Source organism: Chaetomium fimeti, assembly GCF_033439085.1.
Source record: "Chaetomium fimeti strain CBS 168.71 chromosome Unknown B0H64scaffold_4, whole genome shotgun sequence".
Taxonomy (NCBI): Eukaryota; Fungi; Ascomycota; class Sordariomycetes; order Sordariales; family Chaetomiaceae; genus Chaetomium; species Chaetomium fimeti.
The window spans coordinates 4,489,358-4,502,499 of NW_026944332.1; the positions used below are offsets into that span (position 1 = coordinate 4,489,358).

At 54.1% G+C, this 13,142-nt stretch overlaps 1 protein-coding gene across 1 annotated transcript; it reads left to right on the top strand.

The window, feature by feature from the left end:
* Positions 1-216: 216 nt before the first annotated feature.
* On the top strand, positions 217-12,474 carry B0H64DRAFT_323128 (uncharacterized protein; the record flags this gene model as incomplete). Its single annotated transcript, XM_062800596.1, has 11 exons — positions 217-430; positions 494-1,261; positions 1,324-1,634; positions 1,728-4,339; positions 4,447-4,667; positions 4,725-5,908; positions 6,182-6,556; positions 6,821-6,936; positions 7,012-7,609; positions 7,703-7,709; positions 7,745-12,474. 11 exons carry the CDS (start codon positions 217-219, stop codon positions 12,472-12,474), a joined length of 11,136 nt encoding a protein of 3,711 aa, XP_062660067.1.
* Between the last annotated feature and the right edge of the window lie 668 nt (positions 12,475-13,142).

Below are 13,142 nucleotides of genomic sequence, written 5' to 3' on the forward strand. Positions count from 1 at the left end.
CGAAGGTGACCCCGATCGGGTCGGCGATGCTCAAGGGTTCCTGTTGCTTACGTGCACATGTTGGACATTGTCAACAACGCTCCTACTGCAGTGAGGACGACAATACACAGTTTCGGTGTTATTGGACTTTTCGAACGCGCAATATACATATTTTGCTGGATCGGTGGCATCACTCCAACTTCCCGCACCACGGGTGCAACCGGCCCAACTATAAACATGTCGCTTCAAGATGTGGCCGGTCATGATCGAGGTTTAGAGCCCATCGCCATTGTTGGCAGTTCTTGCAGGTTTCCAGGCGGGGTCTCCTCTCCATCCGAATTATGGGATCTTCTGCGCCAGCCTTGGGATGTCCTGAGCGAGATTCCGCGAAGTCGGTTCAACACGGACAAATTCTACCATCCTGATACAAACCACAGTGGGAAAATGAACGGTTAGGTGCCTTGAAAAGAAAACATAGCAGCCCCAAGCTCGTACGGCGCTGACCGAGTCACAGTTCGCCATTCCTATCTCCTCAAACAGGACCCTCGCAGCTTCGATGCACAGTTCTTTGGCATTAAGCCCCTGGAGGCCAATGCCGTCGACCCGCAACAGCGTCTCTTGCTAGAAACCACTTACAATGCCCTCGAGGATGCCGGTATCCCACTGCATAGAGCCAGGGGATCACGTACCGGTGTGTTCATCGGGCTCATGACCGAGGATTACTCCAATATCATCGGGAGGGACCTTCAGAACGTTCCCACGTACTTCGCCTCAGGCACGGCGAGAAGCATCATCTCAAACAGGGTTTCCTACGTATTCGACTTACACGGCCCTTCTATGACCATCGATACCGCTTGCTCGTCAAGTCTTGTGGCGCTGCATTTAGCAGTTCAAAGCCTGAGAAGCGGGGAGTCTGATTGCGCCCTTGTGGGCGGCTCCAACCTGTTGCTCAGCCCCGAACAATACATCGCGGGAACAAAGCTCAAACTCTTCAGTCCAACTGGCCGAAGCCGCATGTGGGATACAGGTGCGAACGGTTACGGTCGTGGAGAGGGCGTGGCAGTACTAGTTCTTAAGACGCTGTCCCAAGCTCTAAGTGATGGCGATTCCATCGAGTGCCTTGTCAGGGAGACCGGCGTCAACCAGGATGGGAAGACAAAAGGGATAACTATGCCGAGCGCGGAGGCACAGATCGACCTGATCAAGACAACATATGCAAGGTCCGGTCTTGATTTGTCGCGGCCCTCAGCACGGCCACAGTATTTTGAGGCCCATGGAACCGGTTTGTGGTGCCCCTTTCTCGCCGGTGATCAAACTCGTGGCTGACAGGTTCCCGTTGTACAGGGACACCTGCTGGGGACCCAATTGAAGCCGAGGCCATCAGCAAAGCCGTTTTCGGGTATACCAACCACCAGCAAGGTGGATCACAACCCTTGTACGTGGGCTCAATCAAAACGGTACTCGGTCATGCGGAAAGCGCCGCGGGTGTTGCCGGGGTCATGAAGGCGTCCCTTGCGGTTCAACATGGCGTTCTCCCTCCAAACATGTTGCTGGACGAGCTCAGCGAAGCTGTCAAGCCGTTTTACAGCAACCTGCGGGTTCTTCAGGCGGCCCAGAACTGGCCGGCAGTATCCGATGGGCCGCGGAGGGCTAGCGTAAATAGCTTTGGGTTTGGAGGGACAAATGCCCACGCCATTCTGGAGCAATTCATGCCCGTTGACTCAGAGACACCAAGCTCGCAACCTGAGACAACCCCGATGTCGCCATTCAACTTCTCTGCCGCTTCCGAGAAGTCCCTCCGGGCAAACCTTGTTGCCTATGCCGATTTTCTCAAAGACAACCCCTCAATACGACTACGAGATTTGGCGTGGACTTTGAATGTCCGGAAGTCAACACTGTCAACAAGGACTTCGATTGTAGCGTTAACAGCACACGAACTCGAGCAAAAGCTGAGACGTGCGGCTCTGGAGACAACCTTTAACTCACCGACTAATTCAGGGGCTTCTGGTTCTATCCTTGCCATCTTCACGGGGCAGGGAGCGCAATGGGCCACCATGGGTTTGCAACTTTTCAAGGATTCAGTACTTGTCCAAGACTGCTTTCAGAAGCTTCAAGCAGCTCTAGACTCGCTGTCTCCTCAACACGCCCCTGATTGGAAGTTGTGTGAGGAGCTATTCAAGGACCGCGAAAGTTCCCGTTTGGGAGATGCTGCTATCTCACAGCCGCTCTGTACAGCGGTGCAACTGGCAGTCGTCGACGTGCTCATGGCTGCGAAGGTAAAGCTTACAGCAGTCGTTGGGCATTCGTCGGGAGAGATTGCTGCAGCCTACGCTGCTGGGTACCTCACGGCCGAGTCTGCGATCCGCATCGCGTACTACAGAGGATTGTTCCTTGACATGAACAATGTCTCGGGCCAGATGTTGGCGGTTGGCACTACGCAACAAGATGCCCAAGAGCTATGCGAATTGCCTTTGCTGGAGGGCAAGATTACCATAGCAGCTTACAACTCGACGTCGAGTGTCACGCTTTCTGGAGACTCGGATGCTGTTCGGGAGGCAAAGGAAATTTTGGAGGACGAACAAAAGTTCGCCCGGATTCTCAAGGTCAACAAGGCTTATCACTCGCATCATATGAAACCATTTGCCGGTCCATACGCAAAAGCGCTGGAGGATATTCAGATATCTGTCCAAAAGCCCGGGAAGAGCCATCCAGCTTGGATTTCGACCGTGGTAACAGAATCGGCCGCCACAATGGGTTTCGCTTCTCTCGCTCATCGTTACTGGGCCGACAACATGGTCAGGCCAGTGCGCTTCTTACAGGCTGTCGAGTATGCAACGGGATCCTGTGGCCCCTTTGATGCTGTGATAGAGGTTGGACCACACCCAGTTTTGCGAGGCCCAACAACAGACACGCTGCGAGAAATCGCGGGGAAAGACGTCCCATATATTCCGACCCTGGTCCGTGACAAGAATGACAGTCAGGCCTTTGCGGGATGCCTGGGTTCACTTTGGAAAATTGTCGGGGATTCCGCCGTAGATTTCTCCGCGTTCGAGATATCCACCCATGGTCCACAGGTCGCAGCTCCAAAGGTCCTCAAGGACCTCCCATCATACGCGTGGGACCATGATCACCAGTATTGGCACGAGACGCGGTATACCAAAGCCTTTCTGACGGGCGGGGACGCGCCCCATCCCTTGCTAGGAACCATATGCCCTGCTGGGACAGCACACGAGGTCAGGTTCAGGAACTACTTAAGTCCCCAACAGCAACCATGGCTCTCTGATCATCGAATCCAGGGCCAGGTTGTTTTCCCGGCAGCCGCTTACGTTTCATCTGTGCTTGAGGCTGTGGCTCAGCTGTACCCCGATGACGATGGACTGGTTGAGCTTGCCAATGTCCACATCGGCAAAGCCATGGTGTTCCGAGACAACGAAACGCCAATAGAGAGCGCCTTATCAGTAAGAATCCTCGAGGATAGCACTGAGTGCCTGGAAGCAGACTTTACCTTTTGCTCTGAGGCCGTCGAAAAAGGCTCAACTCAGATGGTCGAAAACGCGAGGGGCAGGATTCGGGTGATCCGAAAGAGATCACTGAAGTCTCTCCCGGTTCCGGCTTCACCTATTGGCGAGTTTGTGAACGTGACTCCGGAGAGATTCTACAATTGGGCAGGCGAAGAGGGTTACGGTTACGAAGGAGCATTCCGAGGCCTGAAGGATACCCAAAGAACAATGAACCAGGCCGTCGGTTCCATCGCGATTTCGCCAGACACCAAGAGCGATGGATTCACAATAGCTCACCCTGGTATTCTGGATTGCGCGCTGCAGGCCGTTTTACTTGCATACAGCTACCCCGGCGATGGTAGGCTTCGCTCGGTGTACTTGCCCACCAAAATCGACCTGATACGGGTGGCAATGTCTGGCTGGAGAGCACACTCCCTTCGACCCAACCCTTCGTTTCCCTTTTTTGCATCTGTTGATCCACATCACGGTGGTGCGTTTGTCGGAGACGTCGATATTCACTCAGCCCATGACAATCACGTCATTCTCCAACTTCAGGGCCTTCATGGCGTGGCATTGGAACCCCCGTCCCCCACCAATGACGCGAAACTCTTCATTGAAAAGTCCTGGGGCCCGGAACTTCTTCAGGTTTCGACTAACTGGAACAGCCCTATTTGTTCGAGTAACCAAGATTTGGGGATTTTGTTAGAAAGAGTTGCTGGGTTCTATCTTCGGAGGTTGGCCGCACTCTTCCCGCTTGAAAGCAGAAACGGGTTGTTATGGCATCACTCTCGTCTTCTTGACTACGCCGATCACTGCTTGACAAGTGTTGACGGCGGCATACACCCATGGGTTAGACGGGAGTGGAACATGGATACAGAAGATGAAATTACTTCTCTCACGCACAAGTAAGACCATGTCGACCACCTGCCCGGCAGGCCAATATGCTGATAACACAACTGCATGTCAGATACACAATGAACACAGACCTGGAGATTCTTCGGGTTGTCGGAGAAGGCCTACACAAGGCGCTCCGGGGGGAGTTGAATCTCCTAGAAACGGTGACAAACAATGGCCTTCTGCGGAAATACTATCGCGATGCTTTGGGGATGAAAGAATATCTCGGGGAGATGGCCCGTGTCATGCACACCGTATCTCACAAGTTCTCTAACATCAACATTCTGGAGATTGGTAAGTCCCAAGGATCTGGTCCTAGGCCACGCCTCCCCCTCCACTGATATATTCGAGCAGGTGCCGGCACCGGAGCCGCAACAACTTCCGTCCTCGCGGGTATTGGGGATGCTTTTGAGTCGTATACATTTACAGACATCTCCAGTGGTTTCTTTGGCGAAGCTCAGGCAGAGTTTGCTTCGCATCAGCCGAAAATGGTCTTCAAAACCCTCGACATCGAAAAGCCAGTCGCAGACCAAGGGTTTACCGAAGCGGCTTATGACGTGGTGGTCGCGTCGTTAGTGCTGCATGCTACGCAGAGCCTCGAAACCACTCTATCCAACGTGAGAAAGCTTCTCCGACCTGGCGGCTACCTCATCATACTGGAGGTGACAGACAATACCCCCCTGAGATTGGGGCTTATTTTTGGAGGCATGCCCGGCTGGTGGCTCGGAGACGGGGACCATCGAAAGTTCTCACCATGCGTCTCCATTTCCGTCTGGGGGGACCTCGTGAGCAAGACGGGCTTTTCTAGCATCCGCACCATGGCCCCCGCCAGCAAAACCATCCCGGTTCCCCTCTCGTTGATGGTCACGCAAGCTGTGGACGATCGGGTCAACTTCCTCATCGAGCCCCTGGACCCGACGTTCGAATCACTCGAACTTGGTTCAGTCGTCATAGTCGGAGGGCACGCAACATCTAGGGAACTGGCCGAGGCGGTCCGCAAGCATTACAAAACCGTTGATCTGATACCGTCCATGCACCGCATAGGAGTCGCCAACCTTCCGCTTTCGGCGACTGTAGTCTGTATGGCTGACTTGGAAGGGGCATCAATATTCCAAGACCTCAAAGAGCCTGATTTAACAGCCCTGCAAGCCATCTTCAGTCTCAGTCAGACTGTCATCTGGGTGTCGACCGGCGCACATGGAAATGACCCCGCCAAAGCGATGTATATCGGCCTCCAAAGAACACTGGCACTTGAATTGGCCCACGTTCAGATGCAGAGCATCAACTTCGAGCGGCAGGAGGATGTCAGCAGCCAGATAATCGCAGCCAAGCTGCTACAGACTGAAGCATACGGCCTGTGGGAACGCATGAAACGTCCCGCTGATCTCCTCTGGCATATTGAACCAGAGCTGACAGTGCGTCATGGCCGAGTTATGGTACCGCGGATGCGGCTGGCGAACGCTCGGAATGAGAGGTACAATGCTGCGCGGCGACAATTGACAAAAGAAGCACCGGTCGGCAGCACACTTGCCATTGTGAGAAGAGACTCGGAACTTCATCTCGAAGAAATGAAAGCAGCGGGATCCGCATTCGGGGGTCAAATCCTGTTTACGCATTCGGTGTTAAGACCTGTTCGAGCGGCAGAATCAGCCCTCTTCGTCTCCCTTGGACTCACAGACACGGGGCAACGTGTGTTGGCCTTGTCGGATTCGTTGCGATCAACCATCTCAGTCCCGTCGGCATGGGCAATGCCGGCCCCAGACGACGTTGGCGACGCGCTCATTTGCTTGCTGGCCCTACATACTCAGCTGGTGGCTCGATACATTCTCGACAGGGCACCTATTGACGGCAAGGCAATGCTCATTGTGAGCCCGCCTCGACACCTTGGGGACGTCTTAGGAACCCTTGCTGCGGCACGAAATATCACCTTGTGTCTCGTTACAACTGACCCGGCGATTGGAAGCATCGGTTACCCCTGGGCGTTTGTCCATCCATTTGGTACAAAAAGGTCAGCCAAGGGGGCACTGCCAACTGCCGTGGGGTTACTTTTGGACATGGATGAGGACAAGGAGGTCGGTGCTGTAGTTCGGGCGTGTTTGCCGACGGACTGTCAAGAAATAACCCTCCCCGAGCTCGCTGAAACCTTCCCGCGATCCAATTTCTCACCACACTCCATCCGAGAGGTTTCTGACAACCTCAGCTCTGCATGGATGGGATGCCAGGTGAGAGACCTGCCACCGTGGGCGGCCCTTGGTGCCTCCCAAATAAGTCTTGACGATATCACAGCACACCGCGTGCCGACCAATGTGGTGCCCGTTGTGTCTTGGGAGTCCGACAACCGTCCGCAAATCCAAATACAACCAAGCAGCAAGTTGGTTACTTTTCGTCCAGATAAGTGTTACTGGCTTGTGGGTCTCAAAAGCAGCCTGGGGCTCTCGCTTTGCAAGTGGATGGCAGAACACGGAGCGAGGCATATTGCCATCTCAAGCCGAACTCCTGCTGTCAAAGACTCTTGGATAAAGTCCATGACCGCCCTAGGATGCAACGTCAAATTGTTTGATGGGTGAGCAGTGCCACATGAGTTACATAAGAGCCGTGATCAAGCTTGTTGACACTCCTACAGAGACATCACAGATAGTGGGTCGGTCCAGAACGTTTACCGGAGAATCACTGCCTCGATGCCGCCCATCGCCGGAGTTGTACAAGGTGCCATGGTGTTGCAAGATACCGTCTTCCCAGAACTCACGATCAACGCCTGGGAGGAGGTCACAAAGCCGAAAGTCAAAGGAAGCATATATCTTGATGAGACTTTCACCAACCATACACTGGATTTCTTCATCTTCCTGTCTTCCGTCGCTTACCTCGCTGGAAACGCCGGACAAGGCGCTTATTCCGCAGCCAACGCGTTCATGACGAGCCTCGCAGCACAAAGGCGCAGGCGGGGCCTTGCTGCCTCAGTGATTCATCTGGGCGCTGTGGTCGGCGTTGGGTACATAACCCGTGAGCTGACCCCTGAGAAACAAAGAGCATTGTACGAAGCTGGGTACTCCTTCCTGTCAGAGCAGGACTTTCACGAAATATTTGCAGAGGCGATTCTTGCAAGCCAACCAGATTCTGGTGAGGAATTCGAAATCTCAACCGGGTTGAGGCTCGAGAGCACTATCAGGGACACCCCAGCCAAGTGGGCGAGAAACCCGATGCTTCAGCATCTTGTGACAAGGTCAGATAAGCATGCTGTGTTCGGCAAGGATCGATCCAATGTGTCAGTGAAAGCCCTCCTGTTGGAAGCCACCACGAGCGAACAACAATTTGAGGCCTTGAAAGGTGAGCCCCTTGGTCACTCCTGAGGGTTCGCGGCTGACAAACGACAGATGGCATCATCGGAAAACTTCAAGCGGTCTTGCGCTTTGATCGAGGAGATTCTATACTTGAACTGAGCCCGGACGAATTGGGAATCGATTCACTGGTTGCGCTCGACATTCAATCTTGGTTCCGCACAGAACTCAACGTGGATTTCCCCATACTGAAACTTCTCAATGCTCCCTCCGTTCGGGAGATTATACTGGCTACCCAACGCCTATTGTTAGAAGCCTCGGTTAGCCCTATCGCGGGAACTTCGACCATGGACCAAGAACAGAACCTGCCCTCGAGTCCCAGCGGTCCGTCGATCTCCATGTCAAGCAGCAATACCGCAACAACGACACCTTCCCCTACGATGACGCCTAAAACAGATAGCCAGGGCCAGGATTTGGATGTGAGCTCAGAGGTCCTTTACGACAGCTGCAGTCGCAAGCAGAGTCAAGTCGATGGCGAGGGGAATGTGTTCGAGCGAATGGTTCCCCTCTCGTTTGCGCAGTCGAGATTTTGGTTTCTCAGGTCCTTTGCTGAGGATCCCAGCGCATTTAATATTACATCGGTTGTTAAGCTCCGGGGCCGCATCGATATTCATAGGCTGAGAAAAGCTCTTGAGGCCGTCGGACAGCGACATGAAGCCCTCCGCACCGCGTTTTACACCGACAGCGCCACCAAGAAGCATATGCAGGGCATTCTTCCAACTATGGTCTCCCGTCTGGAGACCGCGACGATCCAGGGCGAGCATCAGGTCGAGAAGGTGGTGCGAGAATATGAGAGTCATGTGTACGATCTGTTGAAGGGAGAAACGCTCCGACTAACCCTCCTTTCCTTTTCCGAAACTGCTCACCGACTCGTGTTCGGCTACCACCACATCGTACTGGATGGTCTCGGGTTTCAGATCTTCTTTACGGACCTGGAAAACGCATTCACTGGGACCTTGAATACCACTGCATCGGACGTCCTGCAGTATCCGGACTATTCGCTCAGGCAGATGCAAGAGTACCGTAACGGGTCATGGTCCCAGGAACTCAAATACTGGAAACAGCAGTTTTCGACCATCCCCGAGCCCATACAGCCACTCCTTCTCTCTTTAAGACACTCTCGTCTCGCCAACCCCTCGTTTCGGACACACTCGATCAGAACTCGGCTGGACGAAGCTTTGCAATCGCAAATCGTGCAAACCTGCCGGCATTTCCAGGTCAAACCATTTCACTTCTTCACCACAGTCTTTGTCGTGCTTTTGTCACGTTATGGCAACACCTTCACAGAGGACCTTTGCATAGGCGTAGCCGATGGTAATCGGAGCGATCTCGACACAGCGGGAAACCTCGGACTGTTTCTGAATCTCCTCCCTCTGCGGTTCCGGCAACACTCGGAACTCAGCTTCGCAAAGGCGTTGTTAGGTTCCCGATCGACTATTGAGGATGCCTACGGGAACTCTCGGGTTCCGTTCGATGTGCTCCTGGGCGAATTGAACATACCGCGCTCGCCTACGCATATGCCTTTGTTTCAGGTGTTTTTAAATTACCGCCAAAACATCCATGAGACAACCACATTCTGCGGCTGCGAGGCCCAGGGAGAAATAGTGTCGGGCGGCCGCAATGCCTACGATGTTAGCTTGGACATCGTTGACAGCAATGGCCAGGGAAGCCTCATCACCGTTACCGTCAATGCGGATCTATACGACGGCGATGGTGCTACAGCGATCCAGAACAGTTACCTCAGCCTCCTGCAAGCCTTCGCTCAAAACCCTGCAGCGAGGATCTGCTGGCCGTCGCTTCATCCGGAGGAAAGTGTCAAGCTAGGGATCTCGCGCGGACGTGGTCCTGAGCTAGGTTCTAAGTGGCCACCCACAGTTGTGGACCGCATTGACAGCATGATGAGATCGTACACGGAAAAGCCTGCCTTGACTGATGGCGCAGGAGGAAGCCTGTCATATGGAGAATTGGCTAGCAGGATTCACAGTATTGCCGCTCAGTTGGTAAGCCGAGGTGTGAAAAGGGGTTCGCGTGTGGGTATCTTCCAGATGCCCGGCACTGCGTGGGTCTGCTCCTTGCTTGCCGTCCTCCGTACCGGGGCGGCTTGTGTTCCACTGGATCTCAACGTTGGCATCTCGCGGCTGTCATTGCTAGTCAAGGACTGCATCCCTCAGGTTCTCCTCGTTGATGAATCCACCCTCGGACAGAGTGCCTTCGTGGAGAAGACGACGGCACTGATTTTGGAAGTCTCAACGCTTTCTAGCCCACAGCATAACTCAGACCAGGTGCCAAACCGAGCCCAACCACATGACGACGCCATCATCACATACACCAGCGGTTCAACCGGTATCCCGAAAGGCGTGGTTGTACGACACCATTCTTACCAAAACTTCTTTGAGTTCACGCTTCCTAGATGGGGCATCGCGGAGGGTAATGTCACGGTCCTTCAGCAGTCGGCCTACGCCTTCGACATCTCCATTCTTCAAATCCTCACAAGCCTTTGCTACGGTGGGACCCTCGTCATCCCTGACAATACCAAACGGCGTGATCCAACAGCTCTGTGCGACCTCATTGCCTGGCAGGGTATTACCATGACATTTGCAACGCCGACCGAGTACATATCCTGGGCCAAACACGGCATCGGCAAATTGCACAGCTCGAAATGGCGATGCGCCATGACTGGAGGGGAGCCCATGACCAGTTCACTTCTTGAAGTCTTCAAATCTTTGGCTAAGACCAACCTGCGACTGATAAACTGCTATGGGCCAACAGAAGCCTCCATCGGATGCGCAGACAGGGTGGTTGACTACAACAAAAGCCTCGATTCCAACCTCGCAATGTCGGTCCTCCCCAATTACAAGGTGGTTGTGGTTGACGATGATCTTCGGCCAGTCGCTGCTGGCGTTCCTGGACAAATACTGATCGGCGGCGCTGGAGTGGCAGCGGGCTACCTGAATCAGCCGGAGGTCAGTGCCGAAGCATTTGTCGTTGATCAATGGGGTACGGAGTGGGAAAGAGCTCGATCGTGGACCAGGCTTCACCTCTCCGGAGACCGTGGACGGCTGACCCTCAACGGCGAGTTGCTCCTACATGGCAGGATCGGCGGCAGCACCCAGATCAAAGTTCGAGGGGTTAGGATTGATCTAGTCGACATTGAAAACACCATCATCGAGGCCATGTCACCACATGTGGTTCAAGCGGTGGTATCTCGGAGAGAAACCCCGGAAACAGGGGTGGACTTTCTCGTCGCCTTCGTTGTGTTGTCCGGAAAGGACACTGGTCCTCCGCCTGACGATTGGTTGGCCAATTTCCCAGACGGATTACCTCTTCCACTGTATATGCGCCCCGCCCTGGCTATCGTGGTAGACCGACTCCCAAGGATGGTCTCGGGAAAGATTGATAGAGCAGCGGTGGACTCGATCTCCCTCCAGCCATCGTCGGCTCGTACAGAGACAAAGGGCGCTGACACGCTCAGCGAAATGGAGCGGGATTTGATGAGTTTGTGGAGAGAGGTCATACCACGCGAGGTTGCATGGCACCGAAAGGTTCATAGCCAGTCCGACTTCTTTCAGCTGGGAGGCAACTCGCTCGCGTTGGTGGATTTGCAGGGTTTGATCAAGGAGCGCCTCCATACCACTGTGCCAATCTACCGTCTGTTTGAGTCGGCGACACTTGGCCGGATGACCATTCTTCTCGAGCGTGGGCGCACAACCTCAGTAGTGTCGCAAGCTCAACCAGTCGACTGGGACCACGAGACGCAGGTTTCAGCGCACGTCGAACGAGCAGCATCAGAACCCGCTACCAATACTTCCAGGACCTCGGGCCCTGCCAACACCATCGTCCTCACAGGATCAACGGGCTTCTTAGGCCAAGAGCTTCTCTCCCAACTCGTCTCGAACAAGCAAATCACGAGAGTTCATTGTATTGCTGTCAGAAAGCCCAAGGAACAGCTGCCAACCGTCTTCACAGACTCCAAAGTTTCGCTGCACTTTGGGGACCTCGGGGGCAGTTACCTTGGACTCCAGGAAGGTTCAATTAGGGACATATTCTCTAAGGCCGACGTGGCTCTGCATGTTGGAGCAGATGTGTCATTCCTCAAGTCATACGACAGTCTCAAACTGGTCAACGTAGCTTCAACCAAGGAGCTGGCCCGCCTCTGTGCGGCTCGGAACATCCCACTCCATTTTGTTTCATCAGCTACGGTTGCGCGGCTGGCTGGGAAAAGTACATTCGGACCACATTCAGTGAGACAGTACCCTCCCCCACAGGGAACAGACGGCTACACGGCCTCGAAATGGGTTTCCGAAGTCTATCTTGAGAATGCCAGTCGTGTCATCGGCCTCCCCGTCTACATACATCGACCAAGCAGCATCACGGGGCCGGGCGCCCCCAACACCGATCTAACAGCAAACCTCGTCCAGTATGCTAGGCAGACTAAGACACTCCCCGACCTGGGCTCGGGTGGGGGTTACTTTGACTTCATCTCGGTCCAGACTACGGCCCGTATGATCATCGAGGAAATGGCAAGAAGCATCGGAAAGCGGGAAGCGGAAGTTCGGTACTTGCACGAGTCGGGCGAAGTTCAAATTGCGACGGATGACGCCGAGTCAATTCTGGGACTCCAAAACGGAGAGCCGTTCGAGGTTGTGACAACCCCTGAATGGATACAACGCGCAACAGACGCCGGCATGGATCCCTTATTGGCCCTATATCTCCGCCGCACCGCGACAAAAGGCGTTTTGTTTCCGCGATTGCTGAGAGGAGATTAATGAGCCGAGTTGTGGTTATTTGAGAGTCTACCTTCCTATCGAACCTACCTAGATTGAAGCCATGTTTAATGTGACCCCGTTAACAAACTGCGGCCCCCCTGTGATCCCTAAGGACTATCCACTTAGGCATGTACATACATACTTCCTGAGAACTCGCTCGCGGCGCCCTTCGAGGAGGGCCATTTCGACATATCAAAGGGATTGTTGCCCGTGTGCCACCAACCCTCACAATCACCCTCATTGAGAAGCCCGCGGAGACAGTCAGCTAAGCATGTTCATTTGGCTTGAAATAATACTTGCGACTTTGACTGGGGAACAACCCCGTCTGCGCCGCCCTAAAGGCACTGACCGACCACCTGCAGGCGCCCTTTCAATGAATACGGTGACACGGCTGCAACCTCTCCACCGCCATGTCCAATCGGGGTTCAGGGTCGTTTTGGCTGCAATTGCGCCGCTCCCTACACAGTGCGTTCTGAACGCGTATCATTGGGATGCTGGGGCCTCCGTGTCACCACCCCTTTCGGCTAAGTATTCGACCCAGGTTTGCTTCAACTGCGATTGGTGACCCCTGACACACAAGGTCTGTACCAGTACTTTACGGTCAAGCATGGAAGCTGGCTGCAGGTGGGCTGTGAAAGGCAACAGCTTCCTCTGTCTCCTCCTCGCTT